The sequence below is a fragment of the Heloderma suspectum genome, chromosome 1 (genome assembly GCF_057233095.1).
Source record: "Heloderma suspectum isolate Gila_16-S chromosome 1, 16-S_ref, whole genome shotgun sequence".
Classification (NCBI taxonomy): domain Eukaryota; kingdom Metazoa; phylum Chordata; class Lepidosauria; order Squamata; family Helodermatidae; genus Heloderma; species Heloderma suspectum.
Genome location: NC_139458.1, coordinates 49,709,689 through 49,737,660, shown reverse-complemented (window position 1 = coordinate 49,737,660; position 27,972 = coordinate 49,709,689). Strand labels below are relative to the sequence as shown.

At 41.2% G+C, this 27,972-nt stretch overlaps 1 protein-coding gene across 5 annotated transcripts; it reads right to left on the bottom strand.

The window, feature by feature from the left end:
- Positions 1–48: 48 nt before the first annotated feature.
- Positions 49–27,944, bottom strand: MLH3 (mutL homolog 3). 5 transcript variants are annotated; one of them, XM_084842088.1, is made up of 14 exons: positions 27,429–27,944; positions 26,422–26,599; positions 22,108–25,406; positions 20,068–20,166; positions 19,300–19,370; positions 17,814–17,918; positions 17,471–17,543; positions 15,784–15,861; positions 14,867–14,975; positions 10,892–11,051; positions 6,165–6,188; positions 5,115–5,193; positions 2,316–2,467; positions 49–411 (listed from the first exon to the last, which is right to left on the bottom strand). In XM_084842088.1, exons 3-14 carry the CDS (start codon positions 25,334–25,336, stop codon positions 301–303), a joined length of 4,290 nt encoding a protein of 1,429 aa, XP_084698214.1. In that variant the 5' UTR covers positions 25,337–25,406; positions 26,422–26,599; positions 27,429–27,944; the 3' UTR covers positions 49–300. The 5 variants fall into 5 exon arrangements, with proteins under 5 accessions (XP_084698214.1, XP_084698201.1, XP_084698231.1 ...); XM_084842075.1 differs by having other exon boundaries at positions 27,876–27,944; XM_084842105.1 differs by lacking the exon at positions 20,068–20,166.
- Between the last annotated feature and the right edge of the window lie 28 nt (positions 27,945–27,972).

Here is a 27,972-nt window from a genome sequence, read left to right as displayed (position 1 = left end):
ACTTAATCTGGTTTCTAGTAGTAATATGACGCAAGGGTGTGCTTTTTTGAAATTAGGGACAACTTTCCAAACCACTTTATTTCACAGTTCTAGTGCAAATGGAATCATTCACATTCTCTAGGAGAACAGAGTTTAGATTTTGGCTCCTATGAAGATACTTTACAGTATTACAGGTACTCGGCTCCTCTTCAGAATCCTGCAGTTCCTTCTCTTCCTGTGCTTTCACAGCAGTTTGTGTTCCAGAGTAGGAATAGCTGGAAGTGCTTGGTACTAACACTACTGATTAGGTGGCAGCAGTATTCACTGAGTTTCTGAAATCAGGCTCACACTTTCACAGTAGGGTTCCTTTTCTTTCCCAAAGAGTTGCCAGGCTTTAGTCATTCTCCTTAGTTTAGCCAGATTAGGTTTAGGCTAGAGAAAGAGAGAGCATTAATGATATGCAACAAATACATTAAGAAAACAATCCAGTCACCTTGCCTATAAACTTGCTGTACAAATTATTATTCAAATTAAGGGCATCACCAGATTTATTTACTTTTTTTGGCACAAATTAAAATTGTTTGTCATGTTACACACAGTGTGTGTCTTCTCAAGGTAGCAATATTTTGTACCTAAAGAAAATGAGGTACTTCCTACCTAAACTGGGTATAGAACACCCCTAGCAAAAGAATCTCAAAATGAGGGGGAGTTTGTCACTGATCACTTATGTCACAATATTCCAAAAGAAACATGAGATTCATGCAACTTTTCCCAGTGATTACTCCTGTTGCCTGAACAGCTTTTACAGACTGTTTCAAAAGTGGTTTGTAATGTGGGGTGGATGAGTATTAGTTAAGTCACAGCTGTAGTGCTGTCCAACAATGCATAAATACTAGTATCATCTTTCTTGTTAGCTAGCACTTATTGCTAATTCTTGGCTCGGCACCATCGATGTGCCTAATGCTTTTACACGGGTCCGTTGTAGGAGGAGTTGTCATTTTTCTCCTTATTCTAATTGTCAAGGGGACTGAAAGGCTAATGTTTTCCTCCCCAAGAGTACTCACAAAGATCTGTGAGCAACGTACTAAATTCTTGTCTGCTCTTGTTCACAAGTCCATACTTACAAATCTATATGGATGTTCAGTTTCAATTTATCATGCTTTTGTTTACAGGAATTATTCAGAAAGCACTTGCAAAAGGAAAGTTAATTTTGAAAAAGCCTAAAGTTTATATAGGATTTGAAATGGAGACTAATTAACCAATCTACAACAATTGACCTAAGTCTCAATGAGACCCCAAATGGTATTTTTTTAATACTATCTTTGCTCTCTATTCAAATTGCCAAGATACTGTGTCAGAATATTACAAACTGTGTGACTCTTCAAATAAAGGATAACTCCCACGTTCCTTTCTGAATTACATCTGCTTCATTAGTGGAAGGAATAGTGAGTGTTCCAGGGATTCTCATTATTTTAAAATTGCTTTGTGTTCTTTAGGTGGTTTTGAACTCAGAACAATTGTGTGTTAGTTCCCTATAGTCCCATTTTATTCATGGCAAAGTGAGGACAGTTTGCCCACTGAAATGCAATATTAAAACATTTTTAGGAATAATTCAGTTCATCTATGACAAATTTGCTAAGACCCTAATTGCATCCTTTTGGAAGAAAGATGGGATATATATATTTAAAATAATGAACATCCCTGGAACACCCAACTTGCTATTCCTTCCACTAGTGAAGCAGATGTAGGTAGGCAACAATGTGGGTGTTATCCTTTATTTAAGGAGCTGGATGAAAATGCTAACTCAGCAATAGACTCACTGGATAGTTCTAGGCCTAGAATGACCCAGTGAGTCCATTGCTGCACTAGCATTTTAATCTAGGACTCTCAGGCCCAACGCTCAATAGTTTGGACCATACCAACTCTCATGAGTGTCATCTTGAGTCTTCTGCCCAATTAACTTACTTCTGTGAAAAATAAGGTAAAGAATATATTTTTACACCATGTGAAAAACCAAATTTACACCTCAAGTCAATCAGATTCCTACTGGCATGAACAGCATGATAATCCCCAAGCTAAGATGGTCCCTCAGTACAAAAGACCTTTTTGTCAACATATTTTTCAAGCTGTGAGGATGCAGGTAAAAGGGATAGCAAAAGCCCTGAGGTAATATTAAGCCCTGGACCACATGGGGATCATGTTGCCTTTGAACTAGAAGAGGAGAACTGAAGTAGGGTATTCTACTTGGGCCCTGTTGTCGGTTAGCATGAAATCTGTGTAGGATAGGCACACTCAGTCAATACATTCTGTGCGGTATTATCTGCTTTACAGCATACCTGACTTTCCTGCAGCAAGTGATCTATATCTGCAAGAGGCAGCATGGAAGGCCTCCCGTGTGCACATTGGAAGGGTAATTGACAACATGACAAAGATTCCATAAGACGGCAACTCTCCTCCAAAGTCAATCTGTCATTGAACTTAATAGCACCTGAAAAGAGAAGAATGTAGAAGTTGTAACTCTACAAGAGGGGCAGCTTGTTCCTGGCACTAAAGCTGCAAAAAAGGAGAGAGTCCCCATTAACTCAAATCACTATTCATCCCTATTTTACTAGGGCAACCAACAGCACACATCTTGTACATCTGAAAATGAGGCCACTACAAATAGAAAATGACTGGAGGAAAAGAATGAACGTTCCTGCTAAAAAAAAAAAGGCTGGGTTTTATTTATTAGAAGTACTTGTATCCTGCGGTTCCATACAATTGCTTAAGGTGGCTCACAAAAATAAACAAATACAATAAAAACAGTAATAACAGATAACACATAATGGAGGTAGAACAGCAGTTAAAAATTTTACTTAAAAAAAAAAAGTCAAACTAACATGCCAAGGAGATTAAAAAAAAGCAACTTGACAGGCCAAATGCCTGCATGGAGAGAAATATTCAAACTGTGATGGGTTTTTCAACCTCAAAAGTAAGGAGAATTCTCCATGTATCAGCTACATCAGCCTTCCCCAACCTGGTGCCCTCCAGTTACATTGGACAGCAACTCCCATAATGCTCAGCTAGCATGGGAGGACTACATTAGCCAAATACTAGAGAAGATGCTTCATCATACTGGGAATTACGGGAGTTGTAGTCCAACATATCTGGAGAGCACCAGGTTGGGGAAGGTAGGGCTACATGCTATACAGCTTTGCACTGTATACCCACAGTAACAGTAAAAGCATGCACACATCTTTTTCACCTTGTGTATATCACAGAAATACACACTTGGGAACTGGGATGGCTCTGTAACCTGCTAAAAGTTGTAACATGTGAAGCAAGTGCAGTGCAACTGTCTTCAATACACTAAAACATCTTCTCTCTAATAGTTCACTAATGTAGACTTCCCGAAAATATCAGAGGGCTATAGTTTCATTTTTCTGTTCTGATCTAATTAAGTCCAACAATTATTCTAAGGAAGCAGTCACAGAGTCATAGAGTTGGAAAGACCTCAGAAATTATGTAGTCCAATCTCCTGCTCAATGCAGGCTCTGCATTGCAGGGTGCAGCTACTGACAGGTGGCCATCCAACCTCTGCTTAAATACCTCCAGCAAAAGAGAATACACCACCTCCCAAGACAATCTGTTCCACTGCTGAACATCTCTCAGTTGATTGCTGAACTGTCAGGAAGTTTCTCCTGAAGTTTTGCTGAAATCAGTTTCCCTGCAATTTTCACCTGCTGGTCTAGTCCCACCCTCTGGTGCAACAAGAGAACAGGTCTTCTCTATCTTCCGCATGACAGCCTTTCAGATATTTGAAGACCGCTATCATGTCTCCCCTTAATCTTTTCTTCTCCAGGATAAACATACCCTGCTCTTTCAACCATTCCTCAGAGGACTTGGCTTCCAGACCTCTCACCATCCTTACTCTTCTCTGGATGCACTCCAACTTGTCAATGTCCTTCTTAAAACAGGGTGCCCAGAACTCAACATGATACTCCAAATACAGATTGACTAATGCAGAATAGAGTGGAACTATTACTTCCCATGATCTGAACACTGTGTTTCTGTTAACACAGCCCAAGATTGCATTAGCTTTCTTAGCTGCTGCATCGCACTGCTGGCTCATATTCAGCTTGTGACCCACTAAGACACCTAGGTCCTTTTCACATGTACTGCTTCCAAACTAGGTCTCCCCTATCCTGTACTTGTGGCTTTGATTTTTTGTACCTACATGCAAGATATCACATTTATCTAAGTGGCACATAAAGTAAAGGGCTATATTTGTTTTTTGGCTGTGAGAAGAAAGTTCTCATGAAGGGCAGGAAAACGGTTGATTGTATGGTTATAGTTACTAGCTGTGTACATTTTCTTTTTGAATTCAACCATAGGGCGCTTCCAGACGAGGCTTCTATGGTGCCATTGCCCTGCCTCATTCATGGAATTTTGTATGTCTGCATTGGAGGTGGTGGTCCAGATGTTGTTTTCAACTCATTTTCCCCACACCTTCTTCTATCTTTTTTCCTTACCACAGTAAATCTGTCGAGGAGAAAAAGATGGAATAGCTGAACAATGTCTTCTAATTAGTAGGGCTAAGAACCCTCAGTCTGGAAGCACCGTAGTTTCTTGGATGATCTAGGAATTCTAGTCATGGTCCAACAACAAGCCAACTTATAGAACCACTTCCCACCACTTGTATCACTTGGTTACAGGTGAATGCTTAAGTCCTCAAATCCCTTTCTCCTCCCAACACAGAATCACTCAAACAGAGCAGATGTGCTGGGGTACACACTCCGCACTTGCAGAACATAATAACTGCCTTGAATGGATCAGAGCAGGCCAATCTAGCCCAGCATTCTGTTTCAACCAATGGCCAGCCAGGTACTTTTGGGCACTCACAAGCAGGAAGGAAAGGTAATTCTAACCATTCTGTTTGCACCTCAGTTCAGAGCTACCTTCAGAAAGTATTGCAAGAGCCACATGCCCAAAGAATTAAAAAAAAAAAAAAGCAGTAAATTATATCCCAGGCTTTTCAACAAGAGGTATGATGGATCCTTGCTGCTCTGCTTTTAGTGAGAGGGCTCCTGTCCTCTCGAAATGCTAGAAAATTGGTTGTGGAATAAGGAGGTGGCACACAGCAATACTTCCCTTACCGTGGCAAGCCTGGGAAGCCAGAACCTTCAGGATTGTTAGTGGCAATGTCCCTTGTGCCCCTCCTGTTGTCTGCAGTAGCTGAAAGCAGCAGAAGGATAATATTTGACTTTCTGCAGATTAAGAATGAAAAGTCACAGCAGTGAGAGTGAGAAACTATTAGAATCACTGATCCAGAGTCATGCTCAGCACCAGCAATCAGCTGTATTTGATGCATTTCTCTGGATTCCTCCTTCAGTAAGAGCTGGGGAGCTCTCACTTATAATTCTCGTTAGAAGAATTAAGATGTGAATCAGCCCCTACAGACCAATACACACATTAACCTTCTAATGAAGGAACGTGTACATTTAAATCCTTCTCTACCTGTTTTAGAATCCTACACAATAAAACAACCCTTTTTTGACTCCCTAGTCCTAAAACAACAGCTTATATACACAGACACCCTCCATGAAATGCCAGTAGTTGCTCAAAATACATAAGGTTTTATGTACTGATGAGTATATCTCTACTCCCTTCAAGGAATTGTTCTTTTATTGCATTCATTTGGGGAGCTTTCCTCTTTCTGGGGCTGGGCTCTTTTTCTGGGGCTATGCTCTTTTAGAATCTTGAAGCAAGGAATGCGGGGTGGGGGGCACAGTTCAGTGTTAGAGCACCTGCTTTGTATGCAGAAGGCCCCAGGGTCAATCTTCAGCATCTCCAGGTAGGGGGTCTGGGAAAGAATCCTGCCCGAAAACCAGAAGAGCCACTGCCAATCAGTGTTGACAATACAGGCCTAGGTGGACTAATGGTCTGACTTCGTATACGGTATCTTCCTATGGTCTATCAGTGGCCAGAGTGAACGATGTACTGGGTGAGTGAGTTCTGAGGGCCTCTCCGTCCTCCTCTGCCTCTTCTGGCTGCTAATGAGGAGTCTTCTCAAATCTCAAGATTCTAAAACATGCAGAGGGGAACTCAAATACATGTTCTCAGTTTAGCAGGTAGCGTGCGAATCATCTGTAAGTCACAGCTCTTCGTAACACACACACAACACAACACAACACAAAAGGCCATACCTCAACTTGCTCTCGAATGAACTCCTAAAAAAGCAGGAAAAGATACAAGTCAGTCAACTTGCTTCTGATATTAAGATCTTATTAGGCGGTGATAGACTACAAAAGATTAGATCACAAGCCTTGGAGAGTGAGCAGGGAATTTTGGATATTCATCAGGATATATTAGTTATCTTGAGACCTATTTTGACTACAGTTTTAATTAATAAACCTACAGTAACTGCACAGACCTGGTTTGAACAGGATTATAAACCTAAGAAAAAGAAGATAAGCTTGCATGGGAAGCTAGAAACAGATGAACTTATGAAGTCACCCTCACTTCAATTAAGTTTCAGAGGGAATATAAGAATTTGCTTAGAAAGAAAAAAAAGGCTTTCCAAAAAAAGGCTTTTTCAAAATGGAGCGGAGGCGCCTTGGGCAAGCCATTCTTGAGGGGAGTGAATGTAAATTTTGGACTCTATTAAGTGAAGGGGATTCTGGTAGGAATCCTACTTATACAATCTCAATTACGCCCGGAATATGAATTTTTCTTTTTAGTGATATCTTCAGTGGGAATTTAGATACTCAGCCATTCAAGATTTTGAACTCCTCAAATGACTTACTTGAATGGCTACCTGTTGCTGTATCAGAAATTAAGGGTCTGATTCCTTCTCTCCAGAGAGGCAAAACTCCTGGAGAGGACATGATTCCCCTGGATGTTCTCATTTTGGATGGTGATTGGTGGGCCCCAATTTTAGCCAGTGGTTTACTTCTATAAATACGTCTGGTACCTTGCCTTTGGGTGGACAACAACAGTCCCTAATTTTTAAAAGGAGGTTCTTCAGACCCGAAGGATTAGAGGCTTATTAGTCTGCTTGATGTGGCTTTCAAGATACATACTCTGTATCTATTGTAAAAATTACAAACTTGGGAAAATAATTCCATTATACAGGAATAGCAGGCTAGCTTTAGGAAAGGCAAGAGTACAACTGATCAGGCTTCTGTTTTAAATCATATTATTTCAAAGTACAGCAAAGCTCCAAATAGGCAGAAATTTATAGCCTTTATAGATTTTACATTTGCTTTTGATCTCTTCGATAGGGATTGCTTATGGCACGAATTGGCTGCAACTAATATTAATAGATCATTGTGGCTTATCCGGTTGTTATATCAAGATAATACAATACAAGCAAGATTTGGTTTGTATTGAGCCCTGACAGAAACAATTCATATTAATAGGAGTTAAACAAGGCTGTATTCTAGCCCCCTTTTTAATTCTTATGTCAATGGCATCATTACTAGGATGCCTTCTCCTTGCTTTTTTTGCCTTTGACTGGGAACTGTAAGGTTGCATTTTTATTTTATGCATGACTTGGTCTTGATTTCTCTTAATAGAATAGGTTATAGGAGAATGCTGGCTAGCTTTGGGTCTATATGGAGAAAGGAAAACCTGGTTGTTAATTATTCTAAATCTAAAGTCATGGTGTTTGGGAGAAGGCCTCAGAAACTCAAATAAGCCATGGACAGACATTTTTTGAACAGGTTGGCTATTTTAAATATCTAGAGCTGAATTTTGATATAAACCTTATATAAAAAGGCATTTAGCTGACATTGAACTGACAAGTAATAGCACTGTTAAGTCTTAAAAGTTTCTTCTATTCTAGTGGTGGCCAATTATTTAATCCTGTTCTTAAAATGTTTACCGCTAAATTCATAACCCACATGTTGTATGGGGCTGAAATCTGGGGTAAAGGAGTCAAAGTAATTTTTGGAGATTCTCCAAAATATGTTCATGAGAAATATTCTTGGACTTCCTCCTGGCATGCCAGCTGCCCTTCTTAGGACAGAATTAGGACTGCCATCCATTGCCGCCAGGATCAATCTGCTTTATTTTAGATACTGGCTGAGCTTGAAAGGAATACATGATGCCCATCTTGCCAAACAGTGCTGGCTTGAAGAGCTGTGGTTGGAGGATGGACGCAGCACTGCCCAGAGCTGGCAAGGAAATGTAGCATGTCTATGGAGACTTTGCTTTCTCATAGGTGTTGTGCTGTCCTGAGGAATTGAGTCTTTGATCAGGATGCAGGAAAAGGTAGGGGAGTTATGAATGATTTGTGTTTCTTACCCTGATTTGCTAAGATCAACAGGAATTATTGTAGGGCAAATTGTTTCCAAACATTGAATCCTCCTTAGCTTTGCAGGGCTTTTACTGAATGAAGGTTTCAGTAAACCTCTGTCTGTTTGGAGGGGATGTATCTGGGTGTTCTATGGTCAGAATGATTTTGTGTTTATGACTGTGGCCAAGTTGAGGACCCCAAACATTACATGCTGTTTTGTCCTTTGTATGTAGAACCAAGGGAGAAATTAATGTAATGTATTATCTCCTAGTACCTCAGTAAGTCACCTCAGGATATCATAGTGTCACTTCTATGTTACAATCAACCTTTTGTTAGTTACGTGGTAGCCCTGTTTACTATGGCTGCAAAGAAATTATGCAGCTGCTTTGTGAATAAGTGTCTAGTTTAACTTTTTTCTTTTGTTCTGTTTTATGATAATGTAATTGTGATGGCCTATGGCCAAATATAGATAAACCATTACAAACTTACAAATCAGTTGAATGAGGTTGTGTTTTTTTTCTCACCTTACAGCTGCACAAGCCAACACAACCTACAGTCAGGGCCAGAAATATCAGAACAAGGACAACTGTTTTGGCTTGTTCAGCTGCTGCTTGTTTGTGGGTCTTTCTGCCTTCAGTCTTGTCTTCAGTAAGTGAAAAGCATGCTCTGTTGGGTTGAGATCAGGTGACTGGCTTGGCCATTGAAGAACATCCCACTTCATTGCCTTCAGAAACTCTTGGGTAGCTTTTGCTGTATGTCTTGGGTAATTATCCATCTGCAATATCAAGCGGCGTCCTATCAGTTTGGCAGCATTCGGCTGAATCTGAGCAGAAAGTATAGCCCTATACACTTCAGAATTCATCCTGCTGCTTTTATCAGCAGTCAGGTCATCAATAAACACCAGTGACCTGGTTCCACTGGCAGCCATACATGCCTATGCCATAACACTGCCTCCACCATGTCTGACAGATGATGTGGTATGCTTTGGATCATGAGCTGTTCCTTTCCTTCTCCATACTTTTCTCTTTCCATCATTCTGGTACAAGTTAATCCTGGTTTCATCAGTCCAAAGAATCTTATTCCAGAACTGGGCAGGCTTTTTTAGGTGTTTGCTGGCAAAGGCTAATCTGGCCTGTCTGTTCTTGAGCGTTACCAGTGTTTTGCACCTTGTTGTGAAGCCTCTGTATTTACATTCATAAAGCCGTCTCTTGACTGTAGATGTTGACAATGACATGCCTACCTCTGCAAGAGCGTTCTTGACCTGGCTAGTTGTTGTGAAAGGGTTCCTCTTCACCATGAGCAGCATTCTGCGGTCATCCACTTTAGTTGTCTTCCGTGGTCTTCCAGGCCTTTTGCTGTTGCTGAGCTTGCCAGTTAATTCCTTCTTTTCAGGATGTTTCAAACTGCTGTATTGGCCACTCCCACTGTTTTTGCTATCTCTCTGAGGGGTTTATTTTGTTTCCTCAGCCTAATGATGGCTTCCTTCACTCGCATGGACACCTCTTTGGACCTTATGTTGGGAGTTCCAGTGAACAGCTACCTAATGCACATGTAACAGTCAGAACCAGCTCCAGGCCTTTTATCTGCTTGATTGGTCATGGGGTACCCAGGAAACAGGCCACACTTGGCCATGCAGCTGCTTGTCAGCCATTCGTTCCATTACTTATGAGCCCCCAACGATGGGTGTGTATGTATGCCACTGGCTGTACTTCCTGAATGGTTAGTGCCCCACTTTGTCAAACCCCTTGAATTACAGCTGAAAGTCCTGACTTTGCTCCCATCTGGGTGTGTTTCCTTTCAACTTCAATGTGGTGGTGTACAGAGGCCAACTGCCAAAAGAGTTATCCTTGTTCCAATATTTCTGGCCCTGACTGTATAATCAGGCAACACATGTAGTTTCTGCTGCTTGCACAGTTCCTTGATTTGGGGAAAATAGCTACCTACATGCATTACAGTTTTTCACTTATAAGTGTAGCCTCCATGCATTTTACATAACAGCGCAATTATGACCATTGTTAAAAACTGAACGTGCCCTTTTTCCACGATAAAGAAGATGGCAAATGTGCCAACATACACGCAAACCAAGTGGGGAGAAAAGACAGGTGGTAGCCCACTTCTTTGCTAAAAATGATAGAATCAGCATCAACTCACATTTCTCAAAATATTAAACTTAGTATAGCAGACTTATCACTATTCACAAATAAGACTTCCAATACAATTCTAGAAAGTGCTTCTTCTTTCTTTGGTGACAGCTTTATAAAATTCATGTTAATTCAATTTCTAGCTCAAGAATCAATCCTGAGGTTAAAATGACTGAGGATACATCTGTGCAGGGCTTTTTCAGGAATCAAGTATGCTAAATGAGGGCATTTGATCTCTACAAGTCATACAGGTTCTGGGCTAGGCTCATGCCAGTCCCTAATATTTCTCTAAAGCAAAAAGGATGAAAAGCATGAGATGCACACAGAGTTCTTCCACACTGTATAGTATCTTCTGTTTTCTCGACTTCTAGTTTGATGCTAAAATGCTGGATAGGGAGCAAATGAAATTCTAATGCAGACAGGTCCTCAAGCTACTTGCTATTCATCACTGATTTAGGGCAGACATCATAAATCACCGGCATCAACATCTCACCTGCACAATGCACTTAGTCACCGTCTGTCTTCCACGACGCAATTCATTGGCCTCTCTCTCTATAAAACACAATGGCACTTTCCCAACAAGAATCTGAGAGGGATTGTTCTTTGGAAAGAATAATTCAAGGCCTAAGTCCTCCAGGCTTTTGTGGCAGCACCTGGAAATTAAAATTTAAACTCTGAACTGGAAGATCAGCCTCAGGCAATCCCCTTTTCCCCACTGTTCAAATCCCCTACCTGCAATTACTGCATTTTCTCAAAAAGAAAAGGGTAAAGGATCCCCATAATCATGCACTGAGTTGTTCTCTTTACAAATAGCTGAGGAAAAGCTATCTGGAATACCTATTAGAGCAACAGTGGGGAACGTTTTTCAGCCCAAGGGCCAAAATGCAATGGGCCGCATTCCATCTGTGGGCAGGGTCAAAATGTGATTATTACTGATTTTAAGCCTATTCAGAAGTAAGAAGGACAAAGCTTCTGCATGTCTGCTTAGAAGTAAGCTGGACTGAATCACTTGGCAGTATGTTCAAATAACATCCAAATACCAAGCCTCTGCATGTCTGTTGTTGTTTATTTGTTCAGTCGCTTCCGACTCTTCGTGACTTCATGGACCAGCCCACACCAGAGCTTCTTGTCGGCCGTCACCACCCCCAGCAAATATGAACAGTATGTCTACTCAGAGGTAAGCAGAGCAAGACTCTGCATGTCTACTTAGAAGTAAGCAGGGCAAGCCTCAGAAGGAAGCAAGACAGAATCACTCCCCAGCCCCTTCCTCCTCTCCCCTGCAGGGAAAATCACTTATCTCTGTCCAGCAGCTGACTGGAGATAAGAGCTTTTCCCTGCTACATAGCAATAAAGACTCCCTTTCCCACTGTGCAACAAGGAAAAGCTCTTATCTCTGATCTCCTGCTGATAAGAAAGAAGATTTTCCCTGCTGGGAGAGGGGGAAGATCCTGGGGAAGATGCTGGTGGGCTGGATGAGAACACCTGCAGGCCATATCTAGTCCACGGGCCAGAGGTTTCCCATTCCTGTATTACAAAGTATTGGTCAATTCAACAAATTGGTCAATTCAACAAATTGTTTCATTACTTTTTGGACAGTAATATTACCAGAAATGTGGCTTCTTTTGCCCATGTCTGGCATAAATATTTCAAAATTAATGTAATAGCTTGATTTTTTAGCAGCAAATTAATAGGTATTTGTACCTCTCATTTTTCATAGTAATTTTATTATGACATTGTCTAAACAAAGCAAGAGAATTCCAGAAAAACATCTATTTCTGCTTCATTGACTACACTAAAGCCTTTGATTGTGTGGATCACAACAAACTGTGGCAAAGTCTTAAAGAGATGGGAGTACCAGACCACCTTACCTGTCTCCTGAGAAACCTGTACGAGGGTCAAGAAGCAACAGTAAGAACTGGACATGGAACAACCGATTGGTTCAAAATTGGGAAAGGAGTACGACCAGGCTGTATATTGTCGCCCTGCTTATTGAACTTATATGCAGAGTACATCATGAGAAACCCTGGGTTGGATGAATCACAGGTCGGAATTAAGATTGCCGGGAGAATTATCAACAACCTCAGATACGCAGACGATACCACCCTAATGGCAGAAAGCGAAGAGGATCTAAAGAGCCTCTTGTTGAGGGTGAAAGTGGAGAGTGCAAAAGCTGGTTTGAAACTCAACATTAAAAAAACGAAGATCATGGCATCTGGCCCCATCCCTTCCTGGCATATAGAAGGGGGAGAAATGGAAGCAGTGACAGATTTTATTTTCTTGGGCTCCAAGATCACTGCAGACGGTGACTGTAGCCATGAAATTAAAAGACGCTTGCTCCTTGGGAGGAAAGCTATGGCAAACCTAGACAGCATAGTAAGAAGCAGAGACATCACCTTGCCGACAAAGGTTCGTATAATCAAATATGGTTTTGCCATAGTAATGTATGGCTGTTAGAGCTGGACTATACGGAAGGCTGAGCACCGAAGAATTGATGCTTTCGAACTGTGGTGCTGGAGAAGACCCTTACAAGTCCCTTGGACTGCAAGGAGGTCAAATCAGTCAATCCTAAAGGAAATCAACCCTGACTGCTCATTGGAAGGACAGATACTGAAGCTGAAGTTCAAATATTTTGGCCATCTAATACGAAGAGAAAACTCCCTGGAAAAGACCCTGATGCTGGGAAAGATTGAAGGCAAAAGGAGAAGGGGTAGCAGAGGATGAGTTGGCTAGACAGCATCACCGATGCAATGAATATGAACTTGAGCACACTCTGGGAGAGAGCGGAGGACAGGATGGCCTGGCATGCTATGGTCCATGGGGTCACGAAGAGTTGGACACAACTTAACAACTTAACAACAACAAAACAAATAAACTTACAGTTATAGTAAAAAAGAAATAGGGGCAATTTTGAAAACGGTGTACAATATTCTTGTAAAGCAGGAACGCAAGCATATTGATGTTTAAAATTCAGCTGTGAAATATGTGCCTAATTCCTCAACAATTTCTACATGAGAGAACATATTATTGCCAAACACCAATTGTCCTAACATTTCAGAAGTATGAAGAACTCTTATGGCTTGACTGCAGAAAAACAGAAACATAGGTGGCTGCTCAACTTTTAAAAAAAACTTTAAAGAACAGAATTCTACATCTTCCCTACATTGTTTTTTCTACTGAAGTACTGCTCTTTTATTTAAGACATTTCCTCGAGTGCTTTAACTTTCATCTACCTGCTTGTAAATTTGAAGAAATGCTTCAGTAGAAATGTTGAATAATTATTTCTCCTGTTCTTCAGTCTTTAAAAAAGGGAGAGGGTGGGCAACTTTGGGAGATCTAGTGGCCATTTTTGCTCTACCCAGAATTCCTCTGCCTACCACAATCTGCCAGACAACCCCTCAAAAAGTGTGTGTGTGTGTGTGTGTGTGTGTGTCCAAAGAAATGGTGGCTGAAGTACTACGGAGCTCTAAAAAGATCAAATCTAGCTTGCAAACAAGCTAGATTTGACTTTGTGGGCATTCCGTAGTGCTCCAGATGCCATTTTTTTCATTAAAAATTATTTTCTTTTAACATTTTTTTCAGAGTGCTAGGGCAGTAGGAGGGTGGGGCTGCAGTGGGGGGGGGCAGCCAGGGCATACCCCTGCTTGTGCACATCTGTTTTAAACATAAAGAAATCTGACACCCCCAAGACCTTTAATCTTATTTTCTGCAGGCTAACGTATCCAGCTCCTTTGCAAACATTAGTACCCTTGCCCTCTTACAGTGCAACCCTACACATGACTATTCAGAAGTTAGTCTCATTTTGTTCAATGGGGCTTACATTTAAGTAAGTGGGTACTGGACTGCAGCCTGGCAGTGCAATCCTATGGATATCTACTCAGAACTAAGTCCTACTGAGCTCCCAGATAAATGCATATAGGATTGCACCCTTAGGGCATCTCTACACCAGCCTAAAATCCAGCATTTAAAACGGGGCTTTCTGCTTGGGGCTTTCTGATTCCCTTTTAAATGTAGGATCACAACAACTCCCTCTTTCACCTGCTTCCTTTCCCCCCTTCCCTTCCCCCCTCCTTCTCCCCACATCTGAGTCTTCCATTATCTTTCATTGATCTCGCTCCTCTTCTTGCCCAGTGTTTCCTCTTTTCACTAGCTCATTATCTGCGGATCTATTTAAAAACGGAACAAACGGCATTTAGTGCAGGAGACGCCCTGGAGGCACAGGGCCTCATGTAAAGAGCCCGCAGACTTCAGTGACTGAGTGATCTCAGTTGCCCTGGATAAAAGCTCCCTGTGAAGAAGCCCTTAGTCTCTCTTTTTCATGCTGCAACTAATGTAACTTGACTGCCCACTATAGAATAGAAAGAACTCAGAGAATAGGTACTTGGCGTACTTCCAGACAGACAGTGTAACACCCTCCACCCTTGTTCTCTGAAGACAAAGTAAATATATTTGACAGTTGGGTACTACCAACCATAAGAGTCTCCTCTGATCCTCTGTTATCTCAATCTCCAACGGGGGACACACAGTGGAGGCCAACAGTTTTTTCTTGCCCAGCGCTTCAGGCTGTTTCTCATAGGAATCTAATGGCAGAACAACAAATGCATTGTTCTTTTAATCACGTACAGCAACTGTCCTTACTGACTGGCCCTACAGCTCTATAGTTTGGAATATAGCATGTATTTCAGTAAGAAGTACCATTCTTTTCTCTAGCAGCTGATGAGACAGAAATATCAAGGCAGAAATATCATGTCTTTGGCAGCAGGCTTGTTAATGACACATTAGGATTCCCAGCCAGTATCAACCACAGCCATCCTAATAGGCAACAACTATTATAACATTTTTATCAACAAATGACCATGCCATGAAATAACAGTGCAAACTGTTACAAGTATAGTGACTCCATTTAAACCCTTCAACAAACACTTCTCACAGCCCTGGAGAGCTTTTCACATTCTTGAGCAACTTTTGCTGCCAGGCTACAACCAGAAAAGTTTCTTTTGGAATCTTCCCCGTAAGAAATTCATAGCTCTTGTTGATGAGGTCAATGAACTGTTATAGGCACAATGGATTGCTGCTGTGTTTTACAGAGTCGTGGCCAGAATCTCCTAAGGCTTAAAAAGCCACATTCTTTGCTAGACACAGTGGAAGTAATTTACATTCTACTATAAATATGGGATGAAAAGAAAATTAGAGGAAACCCACACAGTCCTTGCTATTACTGAGGATGCTAGTCCTCACTGAGCAATCACACAGTCAATCTAATGCCATATTTTCATTCTCTATAATTAAATTTACCTACACATCACAACAAATTTGATACAGTTTGTACATATCCCAAATTAATTTATCATCAATAAAGCCACTTTCTTTGACCATCTGGATCTATACCTGTGATAAGTTGCTCAAGGCGGACACGCTCATGGGCTGCATGCTGATCTACCAATACAAGAAGGTTACCACCTAGAACTGTAATAAAAGGAGATGATCATTTTATCATAATTTCAGCATATAACATGTGCTACAATTTTAATCTCATTTTATCCTCACCTTCTGGGGAAGGCTAGGATGAGAGACAGCAATTTGGCCGAGGTTACCAAGGGAGCATTTTGACTGAGTGGAGAGTTGAACCTAAGGTCCCCCAGTCCAACACATCAAGTGCTACATCACAGTGTCCCTCTCTGGCTGATCAGTGGAAGGAAAACTGTTACACCTGGCCTAGAGGCATAGTACTAGTGTACAAAGCCCTAAACAATTTGGGACCAGGATACCTGAGAGAGCGCCTCCTTCCCTACCAACCTGCCCGCTCACTGGGGTCATCAGAGGGCATGTTCCTGGTTGTTCCACATGGACCTATGGCCCGGTTGGAGTCCACCAGGAGAAGAGCCTTCAGTGTGGTGGCCCCCTTCCTGTGGAATTCCCTGCCTTTAGAGGTCAGGCAGGCGCCAACATTGTGTTCCTTCCGGTGCCTCCTGAAGACGTTGTTCTTTCAAGAGGCCTTCCTTGCATGACCAGCTGTGGTTTGTTGAACTCCACTTCGTTGGGATTTGTCTTTTTTTTTTTTAATGTTTTAACTCTTTTAACCATTGTTTTATTCTTTTATCATGTTGTTCACTGCTCCGAAATCTTCTGATGAGGAGCGATATATAAATATTGTAAATAATAAATAAATAAATAAATAATATTTTATTTTAGGAGAAGAGCCTACTCAGGGTTGAAACACATGAGCCAACATTATCAACTGAACAATGACTCTCATAATTTGACTTAATGCCATCCCATTAAATCCATTTTGTGCAGATTGTCCCAGTTACCATGCACTGAACCGATGCCTCTGAATACAGGATGCCTCTGAGTACAGTTATAGAGCACGTTCTTTGCATGCAGAAGGTCCCTGATGTGAACCCTGGCATTTCCAGGTAGGCCTGGGAAAGTCCCTGAACTGAGACCCTGCAGAGCCACTGCCAGTCAGAGCAGACAGTTGTGAGCTAGACTGACCAGTTTTCTGACTCAATATAAAGTAGCTTCATATGTTCATATGTTTTTATGCATAATGCATAAAAACATATTTTTATGCATAATGCATAAAAACTGCATTAGTTTTTAACAACTTTGTATTAAAATGTTATTTAATTAATTGTGAAATGTCTGTGTCACTTTTCTAAAGTTTAAACATCTTAACTCCTTCTTATTTGCATTGCTTTTTGAGGTACTTCTATTTTTTTGTGCCAGTCAATTCACACAGCCCTTTCAGTGCCTGGTAGCCTTGGTAAAAGCCTTGCTTAACTCAGCAGCTTCAGACTATGCTGAGCTGTTTATGTGCATCTGCCGTCACACGCAAGGTTTGGCTTTTGGCATACTACTTGCAAATATTTTTTTAAAAAGCACAACACAATTAAAATATTGTTCATGTTAGCACATGCACACAATTGGCATGGGCTAAAATGGCTGAGAAACAACAAGGATACTAGGTTAGATGGACCATTAATTTCATTCCACATGGCAGTAGTTATGTTATCATAGCCAAGTTTTGCAAAAAGTTAAAAACCCTATATGTCAGAGGAAATCATATTCTTACCTGTCTCTTCATTCTCATCTGCCCTAGTGTTGATTAAACAAGCAATAAATTTATTGTCCACTTGATTAAGGACCTGAAACACATTTAAATGATGGCAATTTATTTTTAAAAATCCACATAAATCTATAGTAACAGTTTAACCATTCCATAGAAACACTTAAGATCTAAGATTTCATTAGATGTCCCAACAACTTGTTCACATACATTAAGAAAACATTATCTCTAATAATAGCTATTGACTATTTCACTGTCTATATCTTTCCAACTTAACAGAAATAGATAGATGTTCTTTTTCAAGTGATAGCTACAGTACTGTCATTTATGCAAATGCCAGCAAGTTTACCTGCACTGAATCAATCATCTCCTTGGTGAACCGGTAAGGATACAGGATATTATGGATTTTCACAGCAAGACTATCAGCTTGCCTACTGCTCACATCAACAGCAACCTATAAAAAATAATCAGAAATAACTTCTTAGGTTGCCCACTGGAATAACAAATGTCATATCACAAAACTATGCTGATAATTTTTTAAATAAAACATTTTCAGAATGGAGCTTAAAGGCCAATTCAAAAATCACTGGCATGGATATTTCCAGTGCAATTTGGCCAACCTCTGTGTGGGAAGCTGAATACAGTTGTTACATGAGTAGTGTAGAATCCTGGCCATATGGAAAGTGATCTTCAGCAGCAACTACAAGAGTTACGTTTGAATCTGTCCCATTGATATTCAAGAAACCATGTGATGACTCGCTCTAATATTGGTGTATTGTTGTATGTGCATACAAAGAAATAGTAAAACTACAGTCTGCTATATTGTAATTAGCTGTCACCCTGCATACATGGATAATGATAGCATGAAGAATAACACTATCAATGGCTACTAGTCCTGATGGCTATTTGCTACCTCCAGTACCAGAGGCAGTGAGCCTATGTACACCAGTTGGGGAACATGGGTGAGAGGGTGCTGTTGCACTTATGCAGTGCTTGTGGGTTCCTGGTCAACAGCTGGTTGGCCACTGTGTGAACAGAATGCTGGACTAGATGTACCCTTGGTCTGATCCAGCATGGCTCTTCTTATCTTCGTGCACATCACTCAGAGAAAAGTCATTTTTTATCAGCTATTTCTGATGTACTGAGGCTTTATTCCCATGGTTGTTTTTAAAACAGCAACATTACAACATTTGCTATGTTGGCTTGACTATGTGGCTGAGTTAAAGTATGCACACACATCTTAATGGGCATGTTGCATACTTACAAACACTGGAAACTCCTTGAATTTACTTGGAAGTAGGATCCTTGGAGCTCAGTTGGACTCCATTGCAAATAAATATGTTTACAATAGTAAAGGAACTTAATTTAAATGTACAGTAAATACAATGGGCAACATTGTTGTTTCTTTATCAATGCTAGAGTCCACTTAGTCTTATGGAAAGAATCACATGGCCATGTAGTTATCATACTATGAAATTTCCAGAGAGAATTGAAAACTGCCCTACAAACCATTTTAGGGACAGTTTCTACCCACAGTCAAGACAGTTGTTTGGATAACGTAAGTGGGGCCTATAAAAGCATTCTAGTTTCCAGATAAAACAAGATAAACTTTTGGGAAAATATGAGCAAAACCACCAACAACTTCTAAATTGCAGTATACAACAGAAAAAAGACTTGTAGACTCAATCAGTAAAAAGAAGCACTGGTGACTGGACATATGTACAATACAATAAATTTATACAACTTGTTTTTGTTTCTGTCTCAGTCCAAAAATCACAATGTAACACAAAACTGAAACAATTCCCAACAAATAGTGGCTACATAATTCCACCCACCTCTGGACAGTGAGCAAACACAGGATTGTCCCACTCTGAAAACAAGGACTGGAGAGATTCTCCTTGAGTATCTAGAAGAGAACACATGTACAGTCTTGAAAATATGAGGGGCTGCTTCATATTTGACATGTTTCGTCTCCATGAAGATAAACTCTATGTAAAGATAATCTCCAAACAGGAAAAGTGCACACACTGTCAAGTAGGAAATGCAGCATGATAATTTATTTTATTGCAAGTACTTGTAGAGAAGGAAACAGAGAAATGTTTGCCAATTTCTTTCCCAAATCTGTACTTAACCAGCTCTGTGTTCTTTGGGAAGGATTGTTAAATAGACTCTGGCTCTTTCTTTAGCATGCATTTTAGTACAACAACTCGTCATGCCTTAACGAGGGCTTGCAGTCAGCTGCCCATTCTATCCCATTAGAAAAATACATACCAGAACAGTGATTCAACTTTCCTCAGTTGATAAAAGATCTCAAAAATTAAATCTGGTGCCACTAGAAGGGGGGTAATTAGAAGGGGGATTAAGTAATTCCTCTTCAGACCATGTTGTTTACACAGAAATGGGCACTTCATAGTATCCACAGTCACACTGTAATTAATTTTTATCCTAAAAGAGTTATTTCCGATTCCACACATTAAGTGATTCATACAAGTCCCATTGTTAACAGACCTTGAATCACTCCAAGTTCCTGTTGGAAGCTGGCGGAATTCTTTAGTTTGTTATTATTTAACATAGTACTCTATGTCCTGGCAAACTGGGCCTACCTCTAAAATCTTGGCTTGCCAAACTCTTCTCTTTCTGAGGTCTTGGAAGGAAGGGCACAATAAACTCACTTCTAAAGGGGTGACATCTGCACTGAAACCCTAAATATCCAACAAAAGAATTACTTCTGTAAACATTTTTACAAGCAAGAGTCTTTAAAAATATCCAGGATCAAAGGGTTAGCACTATAAAGAATAGAATCACAACTTGTTCAGTACTTTAAAATAGAGAAATAAAGATATAAGCAATGTTATATAAAAGTACCAAAGAGTCATTAGCAAGGTGACCTGCATATTAACCATACAGATACAACAGAACAGTGGTTCTTAAACTGTGCAGCAGCCCCTTTGGGGTGGGGGCACAAAAGAAGAACAACATTCCAGGGAGGGAGAGAAGCTAGAGGAAGAGGAGCCAGAGATACTTTACTCCCAGCAGCAGAATTTTAGTGCTGGATATTGCAATGAGGCAGGAAACTTATGGGACCTTCTGACTACAACAGCTCCTCCACATTACAGCCTCCTTCCCTGGCTGATTGATTTTAGCAGGGAGAAATGCTCAGTTCTAGTCTTCTTCTAATGCTACTGTTGGCTTAGTGCCCCACAGATACTTTCACACAGGCTGCACACATGCAAGCTATGTGTGAAGATCCTATGTGCTTACTTATCAGAGAGATGGATGCCAGTAGGTAGGGTGACTGAGAAGGTAGGGTAAGTTTAGAAGAGGACCTGAGTATAACAAGGTCTTCTTCACATAGAGCTTTTATCCTGCTATTGAGATTGGTTACTCACAGAGGTTTGTGGGTCCTTTAGATGATGTTGTCAACCTCCAGGGTGTCTCTCACACAATGACCTTTATTCCATTTTTTAAAAGATTGAAGATAATGAGCTATCAAATTACTGCGCTTGAGTTCACTCATGAAAAGAGAAAAATCTGCAATAAGAGGAGCTAGACCACAGCACCATCTAGTGGCTGTATAATGAAACATATGGAAGACTCAAATAAGGGGGAAAAGGCAGGGGAAGGTGGGGGGAAGAAGAGCGTCTAAAGGGAGTCTGTTGTGATCCTGCATTTAAAACAGAAGCAGAAAGGCCCGTTTTAAATGTGGGATTTTAGGCTGGTGTAGAGATGCTCCAAGTTTGAGAAACACTGCAGTAGAACTCCATTACTCCAAAAATTCCTGATAACTGAAAATTATTATGTTTCCCCCATGTTGCTTCATCTAAACATAACTTCTGTAAACAGAACATCCATTTAGGGCACAATCCTATCCAGATAGGTGGCCACCTCTGAACTCTGAGGAGACCGCCTATCCAAAGCAGGGTAGGAGAAGCACGGAGGGGATTATTCCCTCCATGCTTCTCCTGCCCTGCATTTTTGGCTAGACAGCTGATTGCAGCTGTCTAGCCACGGGAGGATGGAGCGGGGAAGACGGCTGCTGTACAACACATAGGATGTATCGTAGAGACATTTCATCACTCCCCGCCCCGGAACGCCCCCAGCCATGCCTCTTTTCGGCCGCTCCACACTCCTCCTGTGATCGCGGAGGATGGAGTTGTTCTGCACTGCCTCGGAGGCAGCACAGAATTGAGGGGAGGTTGGTTCTCCGGGAACCAACCTTGGAGTGTGGGCTCCGAGGTCGGTTCCCACATAATACGATATCCTATGGCATACTAGCCACTGTCTAGCAGCCATAGGATTGCTCCCTTCACTACATTTCTAACTATGAAGATATTTTGGATGTCTTCTGGAGAAATGCTAATAATTAGGGACATCAAATTGTTAGAAGATGACTGCTTTAAAGAATTATTGAAATAAGAAAACAGACTATTCAAAAGTTCTAGAAAATAACTGCAACAAACTTATTGGATACCCAAATTCACCTGACCTCTGCAAATTCATTTAACTTTTCTACCTATAGATGGATTGTGGAGACCATTGCTATGAATGCTAAACATTTTTTGGAGAGATTTAACTCGATTTATTAATCCTCACAACAATGCCATATGGCTGATGAAACGCAATGTTACATACTGTGTACTTACCATTCTCCATGACATTTACAACCATTGTGCTTATATCTTTAGTACATACAGCCTGAGGTTCCTCACTGGGAGGAGCACTGTAAGTGCTCAGTCCAGTCATTTTGTTGATGTATACTGTCCTTCCCAATGATGCATCAAACTGGTGAAACCACTTAGAAGAATGAGATTGTGATTCCTCAGTCTGAATTGTACAGGAATCATCTGTAACATCTTCCATGTTATTGGACACGTTCACACTGTGGAGTTCATAGGCTTTCATGGCTTGTTTTGTAGATCCATCCATATTGCCTGTATCTTCAGAAAAGCCTTCAGAATCCACCTCTTTATTTGACAAAGCTAAAGTTCTATTTTGAGGGGCTATATATTTGCCATCAGTGTCAATGAAACAATGGTTGACAGTATCGTCCACATTACCTATTCGTGGGCTAGATATTACCATGGAATTGCTCTGCTCATCAGAGACTGAGGCAAAACAGTGATTCTCTGTCCCTACTTTTCTTGGGGAAAGTTGAGTTACATGGCAAGCACTTTGCAAAAAATCATTTTGGGGTGAGAGATCCCATCTGTCTTCATCTTTTTGGCTTGAACATGTTTGGGGTTGTTCAAAAGGTTGCCCTGTTATTTCTGTACTTAAAACCTTTCTAAAGCTTTCCTTCATTCTAGACACTTTAGAGGCAAGCGTTCCTGTGAATTTAGAACCAGAAAGTGATTTTTTTCTGATTTGAGGGTAATCTGTCAGTGTCAGAGGACTTACATTAAAAACTTTTCTGCGTAATAGACTTTCTTCTGTGAAGTGTTGAGACTTTTCTAAGGGAAGAAGGCAATCAGAACCACTATTATTAGACACAACATACTTTTTAATTGAAGTTTCACAAATACTAGAGTTTTGAAGTTCCGTATTCTCATCAGTAAGAGACCTGGCATAGACTGGTGCTTCAACCTCATTCCTCTTTTCCACATCAGGTATTAGTGGTGCATTCTTTACGCTCCCATAACGTCTCTTGAATCTATCCAATGATCCCAGGTTTGGATGCAAGCTTAATTTAGTAATGTCACCGGATCTAGGCCTTATTGAAAACTCAGCCATTTGCATACTCTTGGTTGCATTGTCTAGATGAACAGAAACTGAAGGAGCCACAGAAATAAATTCTTTGACATCTGAGGTCACAAAGACCACACTACCATCTGTAGGAAGTGAAGGTACCTCATTATTTTGACCTGACAAATTCCCCTTCTCTGTCCGTTCATTTGCTGTGCATATTCTTTCACTGGATATCCTCAAACATTCTTGAATATCTGACATCTGCCTTGAAAACCCTGGCTTTTTTTCAAATATGTTCTTGGCACTTACTGGACCCAGTTTAAGCTGTCTGTTTAGTGAATTTTTAATTTCTGTTCTTTTATGTGGTGGCTGATTTTGCATCAGGTGTGTTATGAGGCCTGTGGAAGACAACTTCACTGGTTCCTGTTCCATTACCACTTCTTGAATGGTTTGTGACCCTATATAAGGTTCCCTGCCCTCTTTCACTGCCTTATATTTTCCCATCAAACCACATCCTAAAGGAAACTGACATTTAAACTCATTAGCATCTCCCACAGTTTCAATGTGACCCATGGTGGCAGTGTTGGGGCTACTCTGAAGCATTCTGTCTGGACAACTACTTGCCCCTTTATCATATTTCTCAGTACAAAGTGAAGTACCAGCATGCATGTCTGTTTCTAAAACAACTGACCTGTCCTGCCCACCAAGTTCTTCTGAATACTTGGAACTCAAGATTTGAACCTTTGGATTAACAGACACTTTTGACTCTTGATATAAGTTACTCAATTTTGGGAAATCAGGAGTAGTGCCATTTTTGTGTGGCTCCACTTTACTGCTTCTCAGTTCATGAACAGGTTCAGTACCAGTTAAATCTGAATGAACATCTATTCCCTCCACATTGTTAATAGATCCCATGTGATTGGATACCTTCTTTGCAAGAGTTATTTTCCTTCTGACAGACTTTGATTGCAGATTAAACATTTCATAAGAATCCACAATATTATCACAAGCTCTCTTAAAACTCTCCTGCATATCCTTCTCTTCAGGAAGAGAAGTCTGTAAAGTTACGGTGTCACCCAAACAAAACCCATTGTTTTCATTAAATTCTTTAATGTCTTCGCCACACAGCTCAATAAATAGATGTTCTCGCTTTAAAAATGCTTTTATTCCTTCCTCAATGCAAATTAAGAGAGCATCCCAGCTGCGAAACTCTATTAGAGTTTTTGCAGGTTCCAAACACACGTCATATTCATTGTGTTGACACTTCACATTGATAATAAAGACTCCATAGAGCTCTGGGCCTGAATGATGACGAGCAAGACTTGAAGTCAAAGCCCCGCTTTTTGTCTTACATATAACACTTTGTTTTCTTAGTAAAAAATCAATGAGTTTATGCAATCTTGTTCTTAATACCAGTCTATTATTCACATACAAAAACTGAATATTCTTATTGTAATGCCCTTCAGAACTGATAAAGCCACTTATTTCAAATCCTCCAGACATATAATTTATTTCTCGTAATTTCTGTGATTTACCTAGACCATAAATCTGAGAAAACCGGGAGCGCATATCTTTTGTCTTGGATAGCTGAAGTACCATTGAACAGGAGGCATCATTCCTTAAAGAAAAGGAAACACAGGGATGAATAAGCGAAAGAGCCTCTACTTTATGCCTCACTCTCTCAAATTCCAGTATGGAATCCATGCACTTTCTCCTCACAGGTAACTGGTGGAATAAGTTGTACACGGTCACTGTTGTTCCAACACTTGGTCTATTCAATTCTGTTTCAGAGACTTCCAGTCCTTTTCCATTGTGAAATAGTTTCAAGAAAGTTTTTGCTATCTTATTTGTCTTGGATGATATTTCCAGTATGCTAGCCATGTTGGCAATGCTTACCAAAGCCTCTCCACGGAAGCCATAAAACTTTAGATTTTCTAGATCTTCCAGTGAGCAGCATTTACTGGTAAAGTACCTATTCCCAGCTTTGATGAGGTCTTCTCTTCCCATCCCACAGCCATTATCCACTACCTGGACCTTAAAAGTTTCCAAATCCACTCTAATAGCTACACATGTTGCTTTAGCATCTATGCTGTTAAGGACTAGCTCCTCAGCACACTGGCCCAGTGAGTTGATGGCCACTCCAGAGCGCAAACAGGCTTGCACTTCTTCAGCCAAGCATTTGATCATCGCAATAGCAGGAGGACGAAAAGCTCAGGAGATTGGATATGCATTGCCACTTTCTCTTTCTCTGAAGCTCCTGTCAGAAAACAAACAGAAAATAATTCAAGGCTTAATTTAAGTTCATAGGGATTTTAGGCCAGAGTCCTCATATATCCTTAACATTTTCCTTAGTGTGTTCCCATGGTCATTTTTGTTTTCTTACTCAACAATACCCAGTTCCAATTTTAGAAACATGCAACAACTGCAGAATAATGCTTTTCATTTCTAAGTTGATTTATCATTTCTGGATGTTTTTACCCAAACCTTATAAACATTCATATGCACACAAAATCCAGTGCTACTCATGCCAAAAGTAGACTGTGACAAATAACTGATTTTTGATAAATTAAAACATATGGGTTGCCAAAAGTAATCCACTCACAGGTCTCAATACTAGCTTAAAGCTACACATAGACATGCACACACACAAGCTGGGGTGCTACCTGATGAAGCTTTTACTGTGCAACTGCACTGCTTCATTCACAAAATGTTATGGGAGATTCAGACATTGTTGTCTTCAATTTGTAGCCCTCCTATGTTTTTCATCACTAGTTCTGTCATTCTTTCTTACCAGAAAAAAATCTGTTAAGGAAAAAAATAAAGAAATAGCTGCACAATGGCTTTTGAGTGTTAGCAGTAGGAGTCCTCCATCTGGAAGCACCCCAGATGTATTCAGGATGTTCTCCTCAACCTAGCGCTGGTATACTAAAACATTATTGTAGGACACCAGTGCAGAATGCCACAGCAAGCATAAAGTTGGCACATGAGTGGTATATGCTAGAAACAACCTGCATTATATCACCAACATTCTTTCTGCTTATTACAACTCCATACTGTCCATTCAGACTAGTTACATTGCATTTTGTGTGTGTGTGCATGACTGTGCCCCTTCATGGATCACTGCCTTGTTGTGGCGAAGGGGCTTGCGTAACTCAGCGAAGCCATAAGCTATGCCGTGCAGGGCCACCCAAGACGGACAGGTCATGGTGGAGAGTTCTGACAAAATGTGGTCCACTAGAGAAGGAAATGGCAACCCACTCCAGTATTCTTACCAAGAAAACCCCATGGAACGTATCACAAGGCTAAAAGAGATGACACCGGAAGATGAGACCCTCAGGTCGGAAGGTGTCCAATATACTACTGGGGAAGAGCAGAGGGTATTTCCAAGTAGCGCCAGACAGAGTGAAGCGGCTGGGCCAAAGCCGAAAGGACACTCAGCTGTGGATGTGTCTGGTGGTGAAAAGAAAATCCGATGCTGTAAAGAACAATATTGTTTAGGAACCTGGAATGTCAGATCAATGAATCAAGGTAAGCTGGAGGTGGTCAAACATGAGATGGCAAGATTGAAAATCGATGAACTTGAGCACACTCCGGGAGAGAGCGCAGGACAGGAAGGCCTGGTGTGCTATGGTCCATGGGGTCACGAAGAGTCGGACACGACTGAACAGCAACAACAAGCATGACTGTGAGCACGCATATGCATTTCTCTTTTGTTTAGGCTCAAGTTGAGTATAGTTATAGTATAGTTGCCTGCATGTCAGACCAATGGGCCATTTCAAATCATAGAGTTTTTTAAAAGCCAAAAAAGAAGAAAGCAGATCAAATCGCCACACTCACAGTTCCTTAGCTCAAGGATGGGCAGAAAGTAGATCTCCAGATGTTCTGGACTTCAACAACCAGCCTCCTTGACCATTGGTCATGCTGGCAGGGGCTTCTGGAAGTTGAAGTCCCAAACATCTGGAGATCTATCTCCTGCCTTAGCTAATCAAAGCCAACCCCCTTTGCTGAGACCACAAACGGAATAGTTAAAGCACTGGCTGAACCAGATAGATCTGGATTCACACTCATAACTCCACTCCACCTTGACACCTGCTGGGTGACATGAGGCCAGTCACTCACCCTCAGCCTGACCTACAATACAGGCTTGTTGTGAGGATAAAATGGGGCAACTTCTCCCGCCCCACGTATGCCAATCAGGGTGACCTTGGAGGAAGAGTGGGGCATACATAAAAGAAATAAACACCTACAAGGATTCAAATAAATTACAGAAAAAACACACCTGGGACCCCTTCCCCCTTACAGTGTGAAGCGATTCTAGATGCTAAGGGAAGATGGGAAAATTCTCATTCCTCTGCCTCTCAAAGCCGACAGGCCTAAAGCGAGACCTTTCTCCTTTGAAGTGGCTGGTGACAACGGGGGAAGAGAAAGGCCGGTAGCGCGGTCCCTTGTGGATCTTGTGGATAACACAGGAGGAGGTTGGCCTGCCCGGGTATGCCGTCAGAAGCCCAGTTTTCCTGACCACTGCCTCCGCAGCAGAGGGAAGGACGGTCTCTGTCTCCTCCTCCTTTTCATCCCAGGCGTAGTCACGGCAGCCCCCGTTTCTCTTCCGCGCTCTCCGTCCTGGCTCGCCTTCCTCAAGCAGAGAGCGGGAGAAATCCACCTCAACGGTGCCCAAACCGACCTGCGTTTCCCGCCCCCTCAGCTAGCGCTATTAACTGTCAATCACCTGAAAATGTGATGGTGACGGTACCGCCGAGGAAGAAAGATGAAGGCCTGCTCTACACCACATAGGTGTAACTCCGGCGACGTCTGTTCCCAGCTTA